Source organism: Equus caballus, chromosome 1 (assembly GCF_041296265.1).
Source record: "Equus caballus isolate H_3958 breed thoroughbred chromosome 1, TB-T2T, whole genome shotgun sequence".
NCBI lineage: Eukaryota > Metazoa > Chordata > Mammalia > Perissodactyla > Equidae > Equus > Equus caballus.
Genome location: NC_091684.1, coordinates 153,247,805 through 153,262,807, shown reverse-complemented (window position 1 = coordinate 153,262,807; position 15,003 = coordinate 153,247,805). Strand labels below are relative to the sequence as shown.

General features: G+C 38.8%; 1 protein-coding gene across 12 annotated transcripts in view; it reads right to left on the bottom strand.

The window, feature by feature from the left end:
• Positions 1-15,003, bottom strand: part of ATP8B4 (ATPase phospholipid transporting 8B4 (putative)) — a 216,286-nt gene that overhangs the window by 78,660 nt on the left and 122,623 nt on the right. For all 12 annotated transcript variants that reach the window (XR_002799642.2, XM_023617657.2, XM_005603053.4 and 9 more), the window contains 3 exons: positions 9,581-9,669; positions 6,650-6,846; positions 540-748 (listed from right to left, as the gene is read on the bottom strand). Coding sequence is in view for 11 of the 12 variants with exons in the window: in XM_023617657.2 (XP_023473425.1) it covers positions 540-748; positions 6,650-6,846; positions 9,581-9,669 (495 nt within the window). In the remaining variant the exon portion in view is untranslated. The remainder of the gene's footprint in view (positions 1-539; positions 749-6,649; positions 6,847-9,580; positions 9,670-15,003) is intronic.

Genomic DNA, 15,003 nt, shown 5'->3' with positions numbered 1-15,003 from the left:
GCAGGTATCCTGACAAACGCACACAGACAGGAACTGGGTATTGACGAAATAGCTTCTTTGGCCACTCCAAGTAGCCCTCTCCAGTGTAAATTCTCAGGAATGAATAGTAAATTCTCCCAAACACAGGCCCTAACATCAATTCCAAAGCTGATGGGAAGCAAGTATAAAATTCTGCTTTTACGGCAATAAATCAGACTAAGAAGAATTTGTCTTCCCTGAGATGGGAGTCTATTAAGTACCACAGAGCAGAATCACACAGTTGGAACATGGAAAGGAAACTCAGACTGTATCACAGCTAACCCCCACCTCTACCCATGAATGGTAACAAGCCAAAGTTTCAACGAAACTATCCAACATTCATCCCACAAATATTTAGTAAGGGCTTATTATGTGCCAGGCACTATGTCAGATGGTGGTGGTGCCCCTATTAATAAGAAAGCTAGAGATGGTTTGGGTTTTTTAATTAAAAAAAATAAGGCTGCTTACTTTTTAAGGACTGTTAATATCATTATTTTAAAAAAAGGAACTGTTCCCCTTACCATAGATTCTCCCATTAATGGAACATTTTTTAAAAGTCATGATGTTTTGAGTGAGGGTGCCCGTTTTGTCAGAGAAAACATATTCGATCTGGCCCAGTTCCTCGTTGAGCGTGGTTGTCCGAGCTTCAGCAGGCGTGGCTTTCCCAGAGTAATACATCTTCCGATCCCAGTTTATAAAATAACTGTGTCCCAGACGAATCACTTCCACACTTTCATCCATTAAAGGGGAAAAAAAGAAATGCTCCATCAATTTCAGAACACACAAAGCTTTGCCAAAGTAAGAAGTCTACCAAAGTCTTCACAGTTGAGAAGAAAACGTGATGCTCTGTCCCTAGGTCCTAGTGACCTTCAGAAGCATCTCAGCAGAGTCTGTTCAAAAACCTTTCTAAGTCATTTCCTTGCAGTACCATGAAACAATAGGCTGGTTTTCCATAAAGCCTTAGGGAATGTTCCACAGTTCTCTATTTTCAAGAAACAAGCCTAGTGGAGATTACTTGTGTTAGTATATTGGTTGGCATCTCTCCCATATCTTAGGAGAAACTGTTAAAGGTGTTCGTCAGATGTCTGATCTAAAGAAATGTGTTATTGAGGACTTCCTCTCCAATACATTATTCAATGTGCCTTTACTTTGTCAAAAGAGGTGGAAAGTAGCATCTCCACGAAACACTAAGCAAACCATAGCAGATAGTGAGAGAAAACAAGGGGGTGTTGTCATATGACTCTGCCCATTTATCAAGAAAAGAGCTTTGTCTCATGGTCTAGTGCTGATTTATGGCTTTCCAACTCTGGAAGTGAAATTTCTATGGCCAAGGGTATGAACTTTTTCAGTCTTTTTGTCATACATAAAACCAAATAGATTTCCAAAAAAGATTATAACAACGTGTTTCTACCATTAGATTATTGAAAATTATCTTTATCATATGCCGAAGCAAATGGCATCTCATTACTGTTTACTGTATTTCTTTTCTTATCAGTGAATTGAACATTTTTTTTCAAATTTTACTGGCCAGTTCTATTTCTTCTCAAAATTACCTAAATTGTGTCTGCCTATTTTATTTTTCCTATTCAGACATTAGTGTATTTCTTATTGATTTGTAAGAATTATATATACATATATATAATTTATATATACACATTATGCAAACATGTTACCCAATTTGTCATTTGTCTTTTAATTTTGTTTCCACTATTTTTGACATGAAGTTTTCTCTTTTTAATTGATCAAATTTATCCATAGCTTATAGTTTCTATTTGGGAGTTTTGCTTAGAAAGGCCTTCCCTATGCCAAGATTATATATACAGATACTTAAATTTTTCTTCCACATTTAATTCTTTATCACAATTGGAATTTTTTGAAGTAGGATGTACGTATGAGGCGCTAATTTCAATTTTTGCCAACAGAAAGTTTTTCCATGTGTTCACCATGTGTTGAACAATGAGCCCCTTCCCCTATTGTGTTGGGATGCTTCCACATCTCATAGAAATTCTTTTCCTCACCAGACTCTGTTCGAGGGATTTCAATTTTGTTCCTTAGTATGTCACTTAATGCATCTCTTGTTTCATTATTGTAGCTGTATAAAATTTGGCAATATCTGGGAAGAGACAAGGGAACCTTTATTCTCTCCTTTTTCAAAAATTCTTAGCTGTAATCATGCATTTATTCTCTCTGATAGAATCAATGTATTCATCTAAATAAACTTCAGAATCAATGTATCAGCTTTTTCATAAAACTTATTTTGGATTTTTATCAAGTCTATGTTAAACTCTTATTTGAAAAGAACTAATATTTTATAATACTTAAATACAATTTCAAGGAGAAGGATAAATCTTTCCAGGAATTCAATTTTGAAAAGTACCTCTATTGGTAAAACATTTTCATTTAGTTTAGTTTTGCTTTGTTTTCACACAGGTCCACACCATAGCTTGATAGATTTCCTCCTGGACATTGTATCTTTTTATTGATGGGACAATTTTCTAAATTTTTATTGGTTTAAAGGAAAGACTTTTTTAATATTAAAAGCTTTTTTTAATGTTAAAAAACATGATTATGTCATAAAATCAGACATTGAATTACCTCACTAAGAGTTTTACAGACTTATTCTTTTGGACTTTCTAGGTTTGTAATCATATTGTTTATGCTCTTCCTTTCTAATGGGTTTATTTCAGTTTCAGTTTCATGTCTCATTTTGTTCATTGATATTTCAGTTGCATGTCTTAGTACATTAACAAGGACATCCATAGCAGTATAAAATAGTAATAATAATAGCAAGGACCCATAGCTTTATTCCTGATCTCAATGGGAATCAAGCCTCGGTTTTCTCATCTGTAAAATGAGAAAGTTGAGAGCAGCCTGATTGTACTAACTCTGAACATTTGTCTCCTTGGGGACAAAAGATGACACCCAAGTCCTTTCTAGGCATTAACGTCTACACTTTTAGTTCTATAGGTGCGTGACATAACTTCATCTCCCTTCCCAAAAAATGGTATGGTCTCAGCTCATTTCTACTATTTAAATGATAACACTTATTTCACCCAAACTAAAAATCACACTATGAGCCTGTAGAATCATACAATATAAAAATCAGTCAGTCATACTCTGCAGGTATTTATTTATATGTTGTCTTGTTACAGTTTACTCTTCTCTATCCCCCCTTCTTCCTTGTAAGTTCCTTGCTAGCTGTTCTAATTCAGCTTCATTTTCCTTATTCCATTCTTTCAAAGGTGTTGCACTTACAATGGACCAGGCACAGAGTCTTACCTGTCATAGGTAGTCGGTTAGTGGTGAATGAATGAATCCTGATACTCTATTCCCGAATTTCACCAATAAGGACATTAAGATTAAGTAACTAACCCAAGATCACACAAATAATTAACCACAGAGCTAAGACCAGAATTCAGGCATTTGGTAAAGACAATGCAGACCTGACTTTAAGAATGCCATAAGAATGGTATTATGCAGATAACTGTACAAATCCTTGAAGCCTTCATTTATCTGAAAGTAAAGCATCTCCTGAAAACTCAAAGCAAAATGAATGGAACAGAATGTGATCCTTCTCTGTTGCAGTACAAGCCAACGGAAGTATTCTAAATTAATGTGAATAATGCTTAGACTTTGAAATAGTCTGTAGAGAGAAAGAGTATCCTTTTTGTTTGGGAAAACAGGATTTGGGAGGGCCACAGTGGAACATTCAGCCCTTTGTTTTATAATAGCAGAGAAAAGGAGACAAGTGTTCAGAGTTAGCATAATCAAGCCTCTTAGCGTTCTGCCTGACCACGCAAAGAGCCAGGCTTAGGATTCCGCCCATTCTGTGGCAAAACAAGCAACAGGGAAATGAGTTCTTATTGCTTTAGGAAAACCACTCAAAAGCAAATTCCTTGGGAGTACAAGGGCTGCATTTCTTAAGATGATGTTTTAAAAAACTGTAGCTGGGTATGTTTTAACACTACAGACAAACAAATTGACAGCATAGAAATATCCTACCCAAATCAACGTCCTGTGTTCACGTGGAATTGTTAACCATTCAAAGGAAATTCACACTTTCATCCTCAAGTGACATATGGCACTAATTTATGCTTTGTAGTATTCCAAAGCCTAATGGAAGCTTTTGCAGAAGGCCTTCAATCCTCTGAACAGAAATACCTGGGAGTCTCTTTTTCTAGCAACCTGAAATTTCTTGAAATGCTTTTTCCCCCAAGTTGAGATCAAAATCACTGTTCTTATTTGGTGAGAGAAAAGTTCACATTTATCTTCATCAATACTACGCCATACCAACAGGTACAGAATTCTAGCCTCTTTTTTCGTTTTTTTAAAGATTGGCACCTGAGCTAACATCTGTTGCCAATCTTTTCTTTTCTTTTCTTTTCTTTTCTTTCTCCTCTCCAAAGCCCCCCAGCACATAGTTGTATATTCTAGTTGTAGGTCCTTCTAGTTCTGCTATGTGGGACACTACCTCAGGACGGCTGATGAGCGGTGCTAGGTCCGCACCCAGGATCCGAACCAGTGATGTCCTGGACCGCCAAAGCGGAGCGCGCGAAAGCAACCACTCGGTCATGGGACCAGCCCCTAGTCTCTTTTTTTTTTCTGTTGACATCTTCACTGATTAATAAAACATACCCAGCTTAAGCGTAGAGGAAAAACACTGTGCCAAGCGTCAGAAGACTTGGGTTTGGATATTGGTTCTGTCCCTAACCAGCTCCACGATCCTGAGCAAATCATCTCATTTGTGAAAGTTCAGCAATAACTACTTCAGAAGATTGTTAGGAGACAGAATGAGATGAAGTACGTGAAAGCACTTGGTATACAATATGCAACGTTACCTAAAGGTAAGGTGGTATTATTTGCAGCAGAAAGAAACTCAGAAATCAATTATTTTAATCCCCTCATCTTACTGAGCAGCATGTGTTTGACAGGCAAACTAAGGCACAGAAAAGCCAAGTGCTTTTCTCCAAGGTCACACAGCTATTAGTGGCAATGCCAAGACCAGAACCTAGGTTTTGACTATTCCAAACAGGTTTTCTTTCCACCACAGGAGGGGAAACATTAGAAGGAAAAAACAATCCTAACCTGGGAATCTAGCCTTGGTCTTTAAAAAAACCAATCTTTCAAATCATTAAACAAAAAATGCCAATGCGCTTCAAAGAAAGAGTGTATACAGAATGTACTTCCCTCATGAGGACATATGAAACTGCGCATGTGCAGATGGCAAACTGCTATGGGCATTTATTCTTCATTTAGAACATAAAAGGAAAGCTATAAAAGCTGACCATAGCTCTTCTGGCAAAGAGCAGGATTTACTACAGACTCTATAATTGGATACAAGCATGAGAGGTCCTCGGAATCAAAGATGAGCCAGTAGGATACAGTTTAAATAGAGCCCACTCTGACCACAGCTCCAGAAGACCCAAAGCAATTTGTGGCATTGTGGCCACATGCCACTACTTCAAGTCAATTTCCCACAACTTGACATTTCAGTTTCCTGACCACTATCCAAAACAAGAGTGGATTTTATGCATTAAACTTCCCTTGCTTCCTAGCTAGGATTTTGGAAAAAGAGAAAGAGAAGCTCGTAAAAATTAGTAGGGATTTAGAGCTGATGATTTTGTGTACTGTTAAAATCCTGGTGATGAGGAATGTCAAACAACCAAGTCTCATCTTGGCTCCAGTGTTGTTAGGGCTGTCTGGCTCAGTCTTGGTAGAATTAGGATCAAGAATGTCTCAGGTGCAGACTGTAGGACCAGTTTCTAAGCCTTATCAAACACACACACACACACACACACAGATACATATACATGTACATATAGAGAGAGAGAGAGGTGTTTGCACATATATATAGAGAGAGAGAGAGAGAAATCACTTTAGCTCTAGTTTGTAGAACCAAATCTAGAAATGGCAGATCAAGTTGTAGAGGGAGTTATGGATCCTACTTCCTATTTGACAATGAATAAGCACCACCAACTATAATTCAACTCCTTCATGTATTCATTTTTAGTTACTACTACTAATAATAATAGGAAAAGTATTAATTCATTATTCATCATTCATTAAGCTCTTACAATGTGTCAGGCATTTTTTTAAAAGCTTTACAGGTTTGTTTACTCCTCATACAATCCTATTAAGTAGAACTATTATTCTCTCCATTTTTAAAGTGAGGAAACTGAGGCACTGGAAGGTAAAGTAACTTGCCCAAGGTTATGGAGCTAGTAAGTGTAGAATAGGATCTGAATTCAGGTATGTGGAGCCAGACTAGTGGCAAGAAGGCACCATCTCAATAGATCTCCCCAAATAGTCTTCCATTTCCGACCCAACATCAACCCAATTCTAACTGATCAGGTTGCACGAGACTATCTTATAGTCCAGGTATTCCAAAGAAAAACATTCCTAAAAAGTTGAATCAAATCAAGAAGAAAATAAAATGCATTTCTTACAATTTGAAAATGTAAAAGTTGAACAGATTAAGCAGTTTAGTTGCCTCATTTGTAAGAGATCGAGCAGATCATAAGCAGAGCAAGACATCTATCTCACTGTTGTAATTTTAAAACAAACAAAACTGATTACACAAAACAAAGGCTTTAGTGAAACGACTTCACTAAAGTGTAAACTCTCCACTTACCTCACGTATAATGAAATGGGTACAACTGTATTGAGAATAATAATATATGACCAGAATGTTAAGAATCCTGAGAACACAGAGTTCTTCTCTCCTTCTTTCCAGAAGAGGAAAGATCTGAACTGGTCCCCAACTTGTTTCTCCCAGATTGAATTTCCTATTGCAAGAATAATTCCCAAGCACACCAGAAACCCAAAGATCTAGAATGAGAACAGAAGTCTGGTTAAGTTTAACTTGAACCCAAAACTAGTCAGATCGATGCAATCGAATTACATTTCTAACTCCAAGAAATTATCATTTGAAAAGCAAGTTGTACAAAGCTCTCCTTACTTATCATTAAACATAGGAGTAAATTCTAACATTATGATGTCAAGAGCTCAGCTAAATATTTTACATACATTTTCTTAACTCTCTCATTGACTTTCTGAGATAGGAACAATCATTTTCACACTTTACAGGTAAAAAACAAAACAAAATAAAATGGAAGCATAGATTATATAACTTGTCTATGGCTGCAAAGCTAATAACTTCACATCCTTGATTCTTGATGAGTGCATATATTTAAGCGGCTTAAGTAAAAAAGATCATATGTCCTGATTTGCCCTGGTCAGCCCCAGTTTATACCTATTGTCCAGGCATAATATTAATGTGTTCCCCCCTTTCACCTTCAAAAGTGTCCTGTTGAAATGATAAAGATATGGTCACTCAAGGCAAAAAAGCAAAAGGAAGAAAATATCAGTCATGAAGAACTGTCTCAGGTTCGCACACTCTGCTTCGGCAGCCCAGAGTTCACGGGTTCAGATCCGGGGCATGGACCGACACACTGTTCATCAAGCCATGCTGTGGTGGCATCCTACATAGAAAAACTAGAAGGACCTACAACTAGGATATACAACTACGTACTGGGGCTTTGGGGAGGAAAAAAAGAGGAAGATTGGCAACAGATGTTAGGTCAGGGCCAATCTTCAAAAAAAAAGACCTGTCTCAGACTAGTCAGGTCTCTTGGTTATAGATGTAACTGCACAATCTTATTTAAGGTCAAGGAGAAAGATAAGGATTAATTAAAATGCTGCATGACATATATACTTTCCTTTTGAGATTAAAAAAAGTGGGAAGCAACCTGAAAATCATTAGCCAACTTTTACATTGTGCTCAGCATCAGTATTAGAAAAGCAGACATTGTGGAGCTATAGCAACTAGAAAGACAAAAGGTCAGTCCCTTGTGAACCCCAGATCCCAGCCTTGGAAAGGAAGACCACAAACTCAGTGAACATGGTAAGACCTGAGCTGAACACCGTGTTCTGGAGACTTGGCTCTGCTAAGTGTCACACTGTCTTAGGAGCCAAGAGCAGCCACTGTTGAAGGAGGAGTGGGGCTGGAGAAGAGCGATGTGTTTCCTCCCTTTTCCTTTTTCCTCCAAGAAAGAATATTCAGGCATTCTAGAACTGCTTTCTCTTTATTCTTTCATGAACAAAATAGGCACATAGGAAGAAAATGTTGGGGAAAACCTGATTTAAAGCATTACTATTAGAGAAAAAGTAGAATTGTGAATCCCTGAAATCCTACAATTTGGAACTGATATCACAGTATCCTCTTTTCTTTCAATGGCTTACGCAACAAATTAATTGAACTGAATTACTTTATAAGCATTAAAATTGGTGCTACTTGACATTAAATGCCCTAATTTAAGGATGGACTCAGCAGCTAATTCCCCAGTGGATCATCCTATTTTTTACCGTGAAAAGCTGAGACAGTCCCTGCTTTACAACCAGTAATCTTACTCTGTGGTGGATACATGTACAACCCCCACACAAGCCCTAGAAGTGGGCTCAGAGCCATTGAAATTGGCAATTCTAGAAGGGTGGCATGGGCTCTGTCTAGGCATGTCCTGGTGGCCCCATGAACGCTGCTCCATGGGGACAGATGTAGCTGAAGGAAAACCCAGGTCTGAGGGTGATCCTGAAAGTATAACACAGAGCCTGACCAATATTTTGTGCCCAAGAAGTATCAGTTTCCTTCTTTCCTTATTCATGTTATATATCAGTCAAGCAAACATCCACGGAGCTCAGATTCTTTACAATTGTGAGTCTGTAATGGGGCAGGTGGGGAAACATGGTTCAAAGTCACTGTTGTCATATTTCAAAATCACGCTCTTCAATCTTAACCCCAATATAGGAGGCAAAGCAATAATACACAGAAAGTAAGATAACAATCAGATCGACAGCATGAAGTAGCACAAGATTAACTCACAAAAGGGTAGGATGCGAGGAACACCTCACTGTCTTTGGTAAATGAGTGGCAGAGAAAATCATTTAAAAATATTCAGAGGAAAGAGATAACCACGGGCTGGGAGGTTTAGAAGGCTTCAGGAAGGAGGAGAACTGTGACTTGGGTGTCAAAGGATTCATAAGTAGAACCAGCTACATAATTTTCAGGGCCCAGTGCAAAATGAAAATGTGGGACTCCTTGGTAAAAAAGTATTAAGAATTTCTACACAACAGCAACAGATCAGTAACAAGCATGAAGCCCTTCAGAGTGGAGACCCTGTGTGACTACACAGGTCACTCCCCCAGGAAGCCAGTCTGTTTACAAGCTATGGAGAGAGGACATGAGCAAAGGTAAGATGACAAAAAGACCAAACTACCTTAAAAAACATGCTTTGTTTTTCAAAAACCAATCCTTGGAATATGGAGATCTTGGAAGACCATGAAGGCCTCCATAGCACTAACCTACCTCTCATAAGAAACTCTCCCAACGGTTGAGAAATCACAATCTAGGAAGTAGAGGGCAGTATACGTGGGCCCAAGATGCAAAATCTCCAAATCTAAACTACCCAAGGAAAATGTAGACTCCTGAAAAAATTCCCAGCAGAATATAAGAAATATAAGATAACAATGACTACTAACATTGCCTAATTTTGTTATAGTAACTTACCCATAGTACTAGCGTATTCATCAGTCTATCAATGCTTGTCCTTTTAAACTTTGTCTTACCGCTGTTCTGCATTAGTTTAGTGTCAGGACCTGCAAAAAAAAAAGGAGAAAGTGAATAACAACTTTGAAACAGTTAGATGATGATGATGATGATGATGATGAAGAATTCCTACTCATATCAAATATTCCTGACAGGAAAAGAACATGTTTCTCAAAATAATTTAGCTTTTAGTAAGAGCAAGGGCCATTATTAAGTTGTATATGGTTCTCAACTGGTGGGTTAACAAGAACTCTGGAAACTGCAAGAGAATTGGTCTCCTTAGAATTGGATAAATCTAGACAGAACTTGTAGCTCAAAGATTTAAGAAATGCCATTTTTCAAAAATCTGTGTAGGGATGAGCTTGTAATTTGAAGCAGTTAAAGATAATGAAGTCAATAAAAGTGAAGAATAATTTGAGAATATTAAAAAGAATGCAGTACAGTAATAAACACAATTCAGAACACAAGTGAAAAATGGAAAGTTAAGATAAGAAATCAAATTCTGGACCTGTTTCTTAGAAAGGTTTGAGGTGGGGCTGGCCCAGTGGCATAGTGGTTAAGTTCACGCACTCCACTTTGGCAGCCTGAGTTTCACGGGTTCAAATTCCAGGTAGGGACCTACACTACTCATCAAGCTATGTTGTGGCGGTGTCCCAAATAAAGTGGAGGAAGGTTAGCACAGATGTTAGCTCAGCGACAATCTTCCTCAAGCAAAAAGAGGAAGATTGGCAACAGATGTTAGCTCGGGGCCAATCTTTCTCACACACACCCAAGAAAAAACAAAACGATTTGAGGTGCCTTTAATGGAGAAAGTGGAATAACTCCAAACAGTATATCAGCAAGTAGTTTAAACCTTTATTGTGTATTGCACACTGCATATATAATATGCACTTTTTGTAAGGGCAAGAATTGTCTTAAATCTTGTGTTAGATTTATTTCAGGTAAATACATTATCTCATGATATATTTACTAAGCGCCTTGTTCAAGGAATTCTTAAAATATTCTTAACTGCTTTAGAGGTGGATTATTAGATGATTAACAAAGGAGAAAATTGGAATATATTGCTAAAGAAATTCCTTATGGACAGAGAAGATGCTCAATAGAAGCAATTAAGTCTTAATTATATCTGACTTCTCTACGTCATCTTCCCATGAGTATCATCAATCCATACGGCCATTTAATATAGGAGGAAAGGGAGAATGGAGGAAAGGAGAGAAGGGAGGCACACGTAAAATTATACACCATCCTAGAAGTCAGGGAAGAATGGGTATTCTTAATAGACTTTCATCTACTTAAAAGACTAATTGAAGCACAGATTGGGGTTTCATAACAATTCACTGTCTTGAGTTGGAAATTGTACCCCACCATCCTATTCCTGTGTAGAGAAGACCACATTTTCTCAGAATTGTTTATTAAATTCATATGAACATTGAGGGTGGGAAACATTTCTTTTATAGTAAAGATCACAAAAAGCACATAAAGTTTGTGATTGCTAAACACTGAAATGTCGACAGACCAGTTTTGTGCTAAAAATTTACATTTCTTAGGCATAAAAACACAAACTAGCAAAAGAATCCACTTAATGGGTTTTTAAGCATTAATTTAAATATATCCACAGATGTTGGTATACATATATCTTCTTCCCCTCATAGTCACAGATCTTGAAAGAATTTTCTATACTCAAAAGCCCCTGCTTCTTCATCTCCTACTCATTACTCAACCTAGTTTCTGGGCCAATCACTCCACCAGAACAGATCTGGTGTTATCATCAATATCCCCCATGCCTTCTTTGACCTCTCAGCAGCCTTTGACACTGTTGACTATTCCATCCTTTGGTAATACACTCTTTTCTTAGCTTCTGTGTTATAAGTTCCCTTGCTTTTCCTCCCACCTCTTTGGTAGCTCCTTCTTTGTCTTCCAGTACATTCATCCCTCTACCCAGCCATTAAAAACTAAGATCCCTTAAGACTCAGGCACAGGCATCTTCTTTTCTTTCTCACTCCACCTTCCCTGGGCAAGCTCATCTAAGATCACAGTTCTGATTACCATCTATAGGTCACATGTATATCTCTGGCTCAGATTGCTCCTCTGACCTCTAAACCCATATATTTAATGCCTACATGACATCTCTGCCTGGATCTTTCTAAGGACCCTCAAGCGGCCCTTGTCCAGCCCAACTTGCAATCTTCTTCCAGGGTTCCTTATCTCAGTGAATGGGACCACCATCCCTCCCATTGTGAAAGCTGGGAGAAATCTAGGAGTCTAGTCTATCTCCATGACTCCTACCCTAATCCAAATTACCATCATCTTTCAACTGGACTATGGTAAAAGCCGAGTGACTTTGTCTCCCTGCATCCACTCTGCCCCCAACTCTCATCAATATTTCTCCTCCTCCCTCACCCTGATCATACACTCTTTCTAGGACCTGCTATTTACCAACTTTATAAACACTACAGGCAAGAGTGAACCTTTCAAGTTTAACACATACACACACACACACCCCCATCTGTCTGAAAAACTTGCAATGGCTCCCCAATGCTCTTAGGATAAAGACCAAAATTCTGGATATAGACCACAAGGGCCTGCACAGTCCAGCCCCAATTCATGTCTCCAGTCACATGTCCATCCCTATCCTCCATGCTCTCCACGCTCCATACTGGCTTTCTTGTCTTTTGTTTTTTTTTTTTAAAGATTTTATTTTTTTCCTTTTTCTCCCCAAAGCCCCCCCAGTACATAGTTGTATATTCTTCATTGTGGGTCCTTCTAGTTGTGGCTTGTGGGACGCTGCCTCAGCGTGGTTTGATGAGCAGTGCCATGTCCGCGCCCAGGATTCGAACCAACGAAACACTGGGCCGCCTGCAGCAGAGCGCGCGAACTTAGCTACTCAGCCACGGGGCCAGCGCCGCTTTCTTGTTTTTTTAACCTCACCATCCTCACTCCTGCCTTTGCTACAATGTGCCTTTTCTCTAGCTTGCTCTTTTCTTTCATATTCTTCCCTTACATTCTCCTGTGAGTCCACGTTTTTTTCTTCAGAGCACTCACCTCAGTTTGAGATTATGTATTCATTATTACAATTACTTGAGATTAATGACTCTCTTCTACCAAACTCAAAGCCACACGAGTGAAGGGACCGCATTTGTTTTGTTCACATTCTTAATCGCAAATGAGTAAGTAGCATAGTGCCTGCCACATACTAGGCACTCAAGAAAGAATTGTTCAATGAATTAATTAATTTATTAAGCACCTGCCATGTTTTAGGCAGTGTGCACATGTGCTTTTCACGTTTTATCTCAGCTAATGCTTAAAAGAAGTCAAAAAATTAAGTACTATCAACCTTAGTTCACTAATAATGAAACTGAGGCTTAAAGAATGTGAATAATTTGCTTGAGATTTCTTGTCTGCTAAGTGGCAGAGCCAGAATTCGAACCCAGATATATCTAACTCTAAAGCTCTTGCTCTTAACCACAATCTTTATATGAAATAGTCCATTAATTCATTAATTCACTGACCTCGGTCAATCAAGGTATATTTAAGACTGTTACTCATTCAGAGTCCAAACAGGAAACAGATGACACATTGAACAAGGATAATTGGAGGAAGGTTTATTCATAAAGGGACTCTTTACAAAAGTGTGAATGAAGGTACAGGGGAAGCAAAAGGTTAATGCAGTAACCAGGGATTCAGCTGCAATCAAAACTTTGCCCCATCTAAGCCGGAAGGGAGGGATGAGGGGAGAAGTGGTTACTGGACCCTAAAGGAAAGGGGTGTGTAGAAGTTGCAGCCTTTAGAGGAAGAGGGACTTTATGTTGAAGGACCCGGCCAGCCTGAAGTGACTACACCGGGAGGCAGCCTAGGTGAATAAACACCTTGACCTCAATCTTCTTTCTCTTTGATCTCTTCCCAGGGATCCCCAGTAACAGAGGCCAGCTAGAAGCCAAAGTTCAAGGAAACCTATTAGTGTAACCCATAAAAGTCAGCCTCCCAGGGCAGAGGGAAGAGTGGGAAAGAGTGAGGGTAGATCTGAAGAGGCAAATGGAGGACATTCACGACAAAAACCTACTGGGCACCAAGATGGTGCCGACTCCTATGGACTCTTTAAAGGAATAAAACTCCTACCCTCAGAAACAAGACTATCTCCTCTCTTGGGCATAAAGGAAAAGCCATTAACAGGGAGGCATGGTCTAGTTGTTAATGTATATTAGACCCCCATTAATTATAGATTTGTAAAGTAAACCATGTCTGTGTCAACTATATTCCTTGCACAATCCTTAATGGTAGGTGTAACTAAAGTAATAATGCAGAAATATAGTCAATAATTAATTTTGGATGACTTTCATAAGATCTAGGTGTTCACATGGAGCTAGTTCCCTAAATTAGATGTCTCAAGACTTAGGGTTCTGAGACTCTCATCTGTTCAACTTAGACATTGATGAAACCAACCATTCCTCTGCCTGCCTTGGTTCTAGATAAGCTTTCTATTAACATTGGTGCCCAGACTAAAGTCAATGCAGGCATGCACTGCTCTACAAATATATGCCTCATAAAGGTCCCCTGACAGTGAACATCCAGGCCACATCACAAAAGAAGAGGGTGTTTCCCCAATCCAAGATCCAAGGAGCAGTACGTTTTCCCAACTCTCAGCCTGTGGAGCAGACAACACACGTGGAATTAATGCTGAAAGAAGGGAGAAGCAGGGAAGGAAGGAAAATAACATTTGTCAAGCATCCTCTTCCATATTCATTGTCTCACTGAGCCTTTACGATGACTCTCTATCCCATGTTACAGCAGAGGAAACTAAAGCTTAGGAAGTTTAAGTAACTGAGGCTTAACATCCTACAGCTGGTAAACAAATCTGAACCCAGATCTGTCCAATCCAAATTCTGTGAACTTTCTGTTATACTTCCTTGGACAGAGACCTATTCAAATTACCACCCACTTCCTTCTATGTAGGGAGCATCTTCCCATAGAGCCAACCTTATGAAGGAAAACTTGGCGCCTGAGTGGCTCACAGCAGCTGTCCTAGCCTAACATGCTGTAGCTGAACCATAGTCCTGAATTAGTCATGCCAAACAAGATCACACAAAGGCAAACAAAATTTTGGATGATAGCCCATTCCTAGGATGAAGCACCCTTATTTCTATGATGACAGGGAGCAAATCAGGAGGGTCCTTCCCATCAGTAGACCTTCAAGAAATCTCCCCTTCATTAAGTGGAAGGGAAAGGGAGGTTAATGCATAAGCCTAGCTCTCTTTTTCTCCATGCAAGAAAGATGCAAATAAGGAAATATACAATCACAGGTTTATTTCCCTGATTAAAGAATAAAAGCCTCTGATGAGAGAATTATGAGACCAGATTCATCCCCAGATAAAAGCACATATATTGCC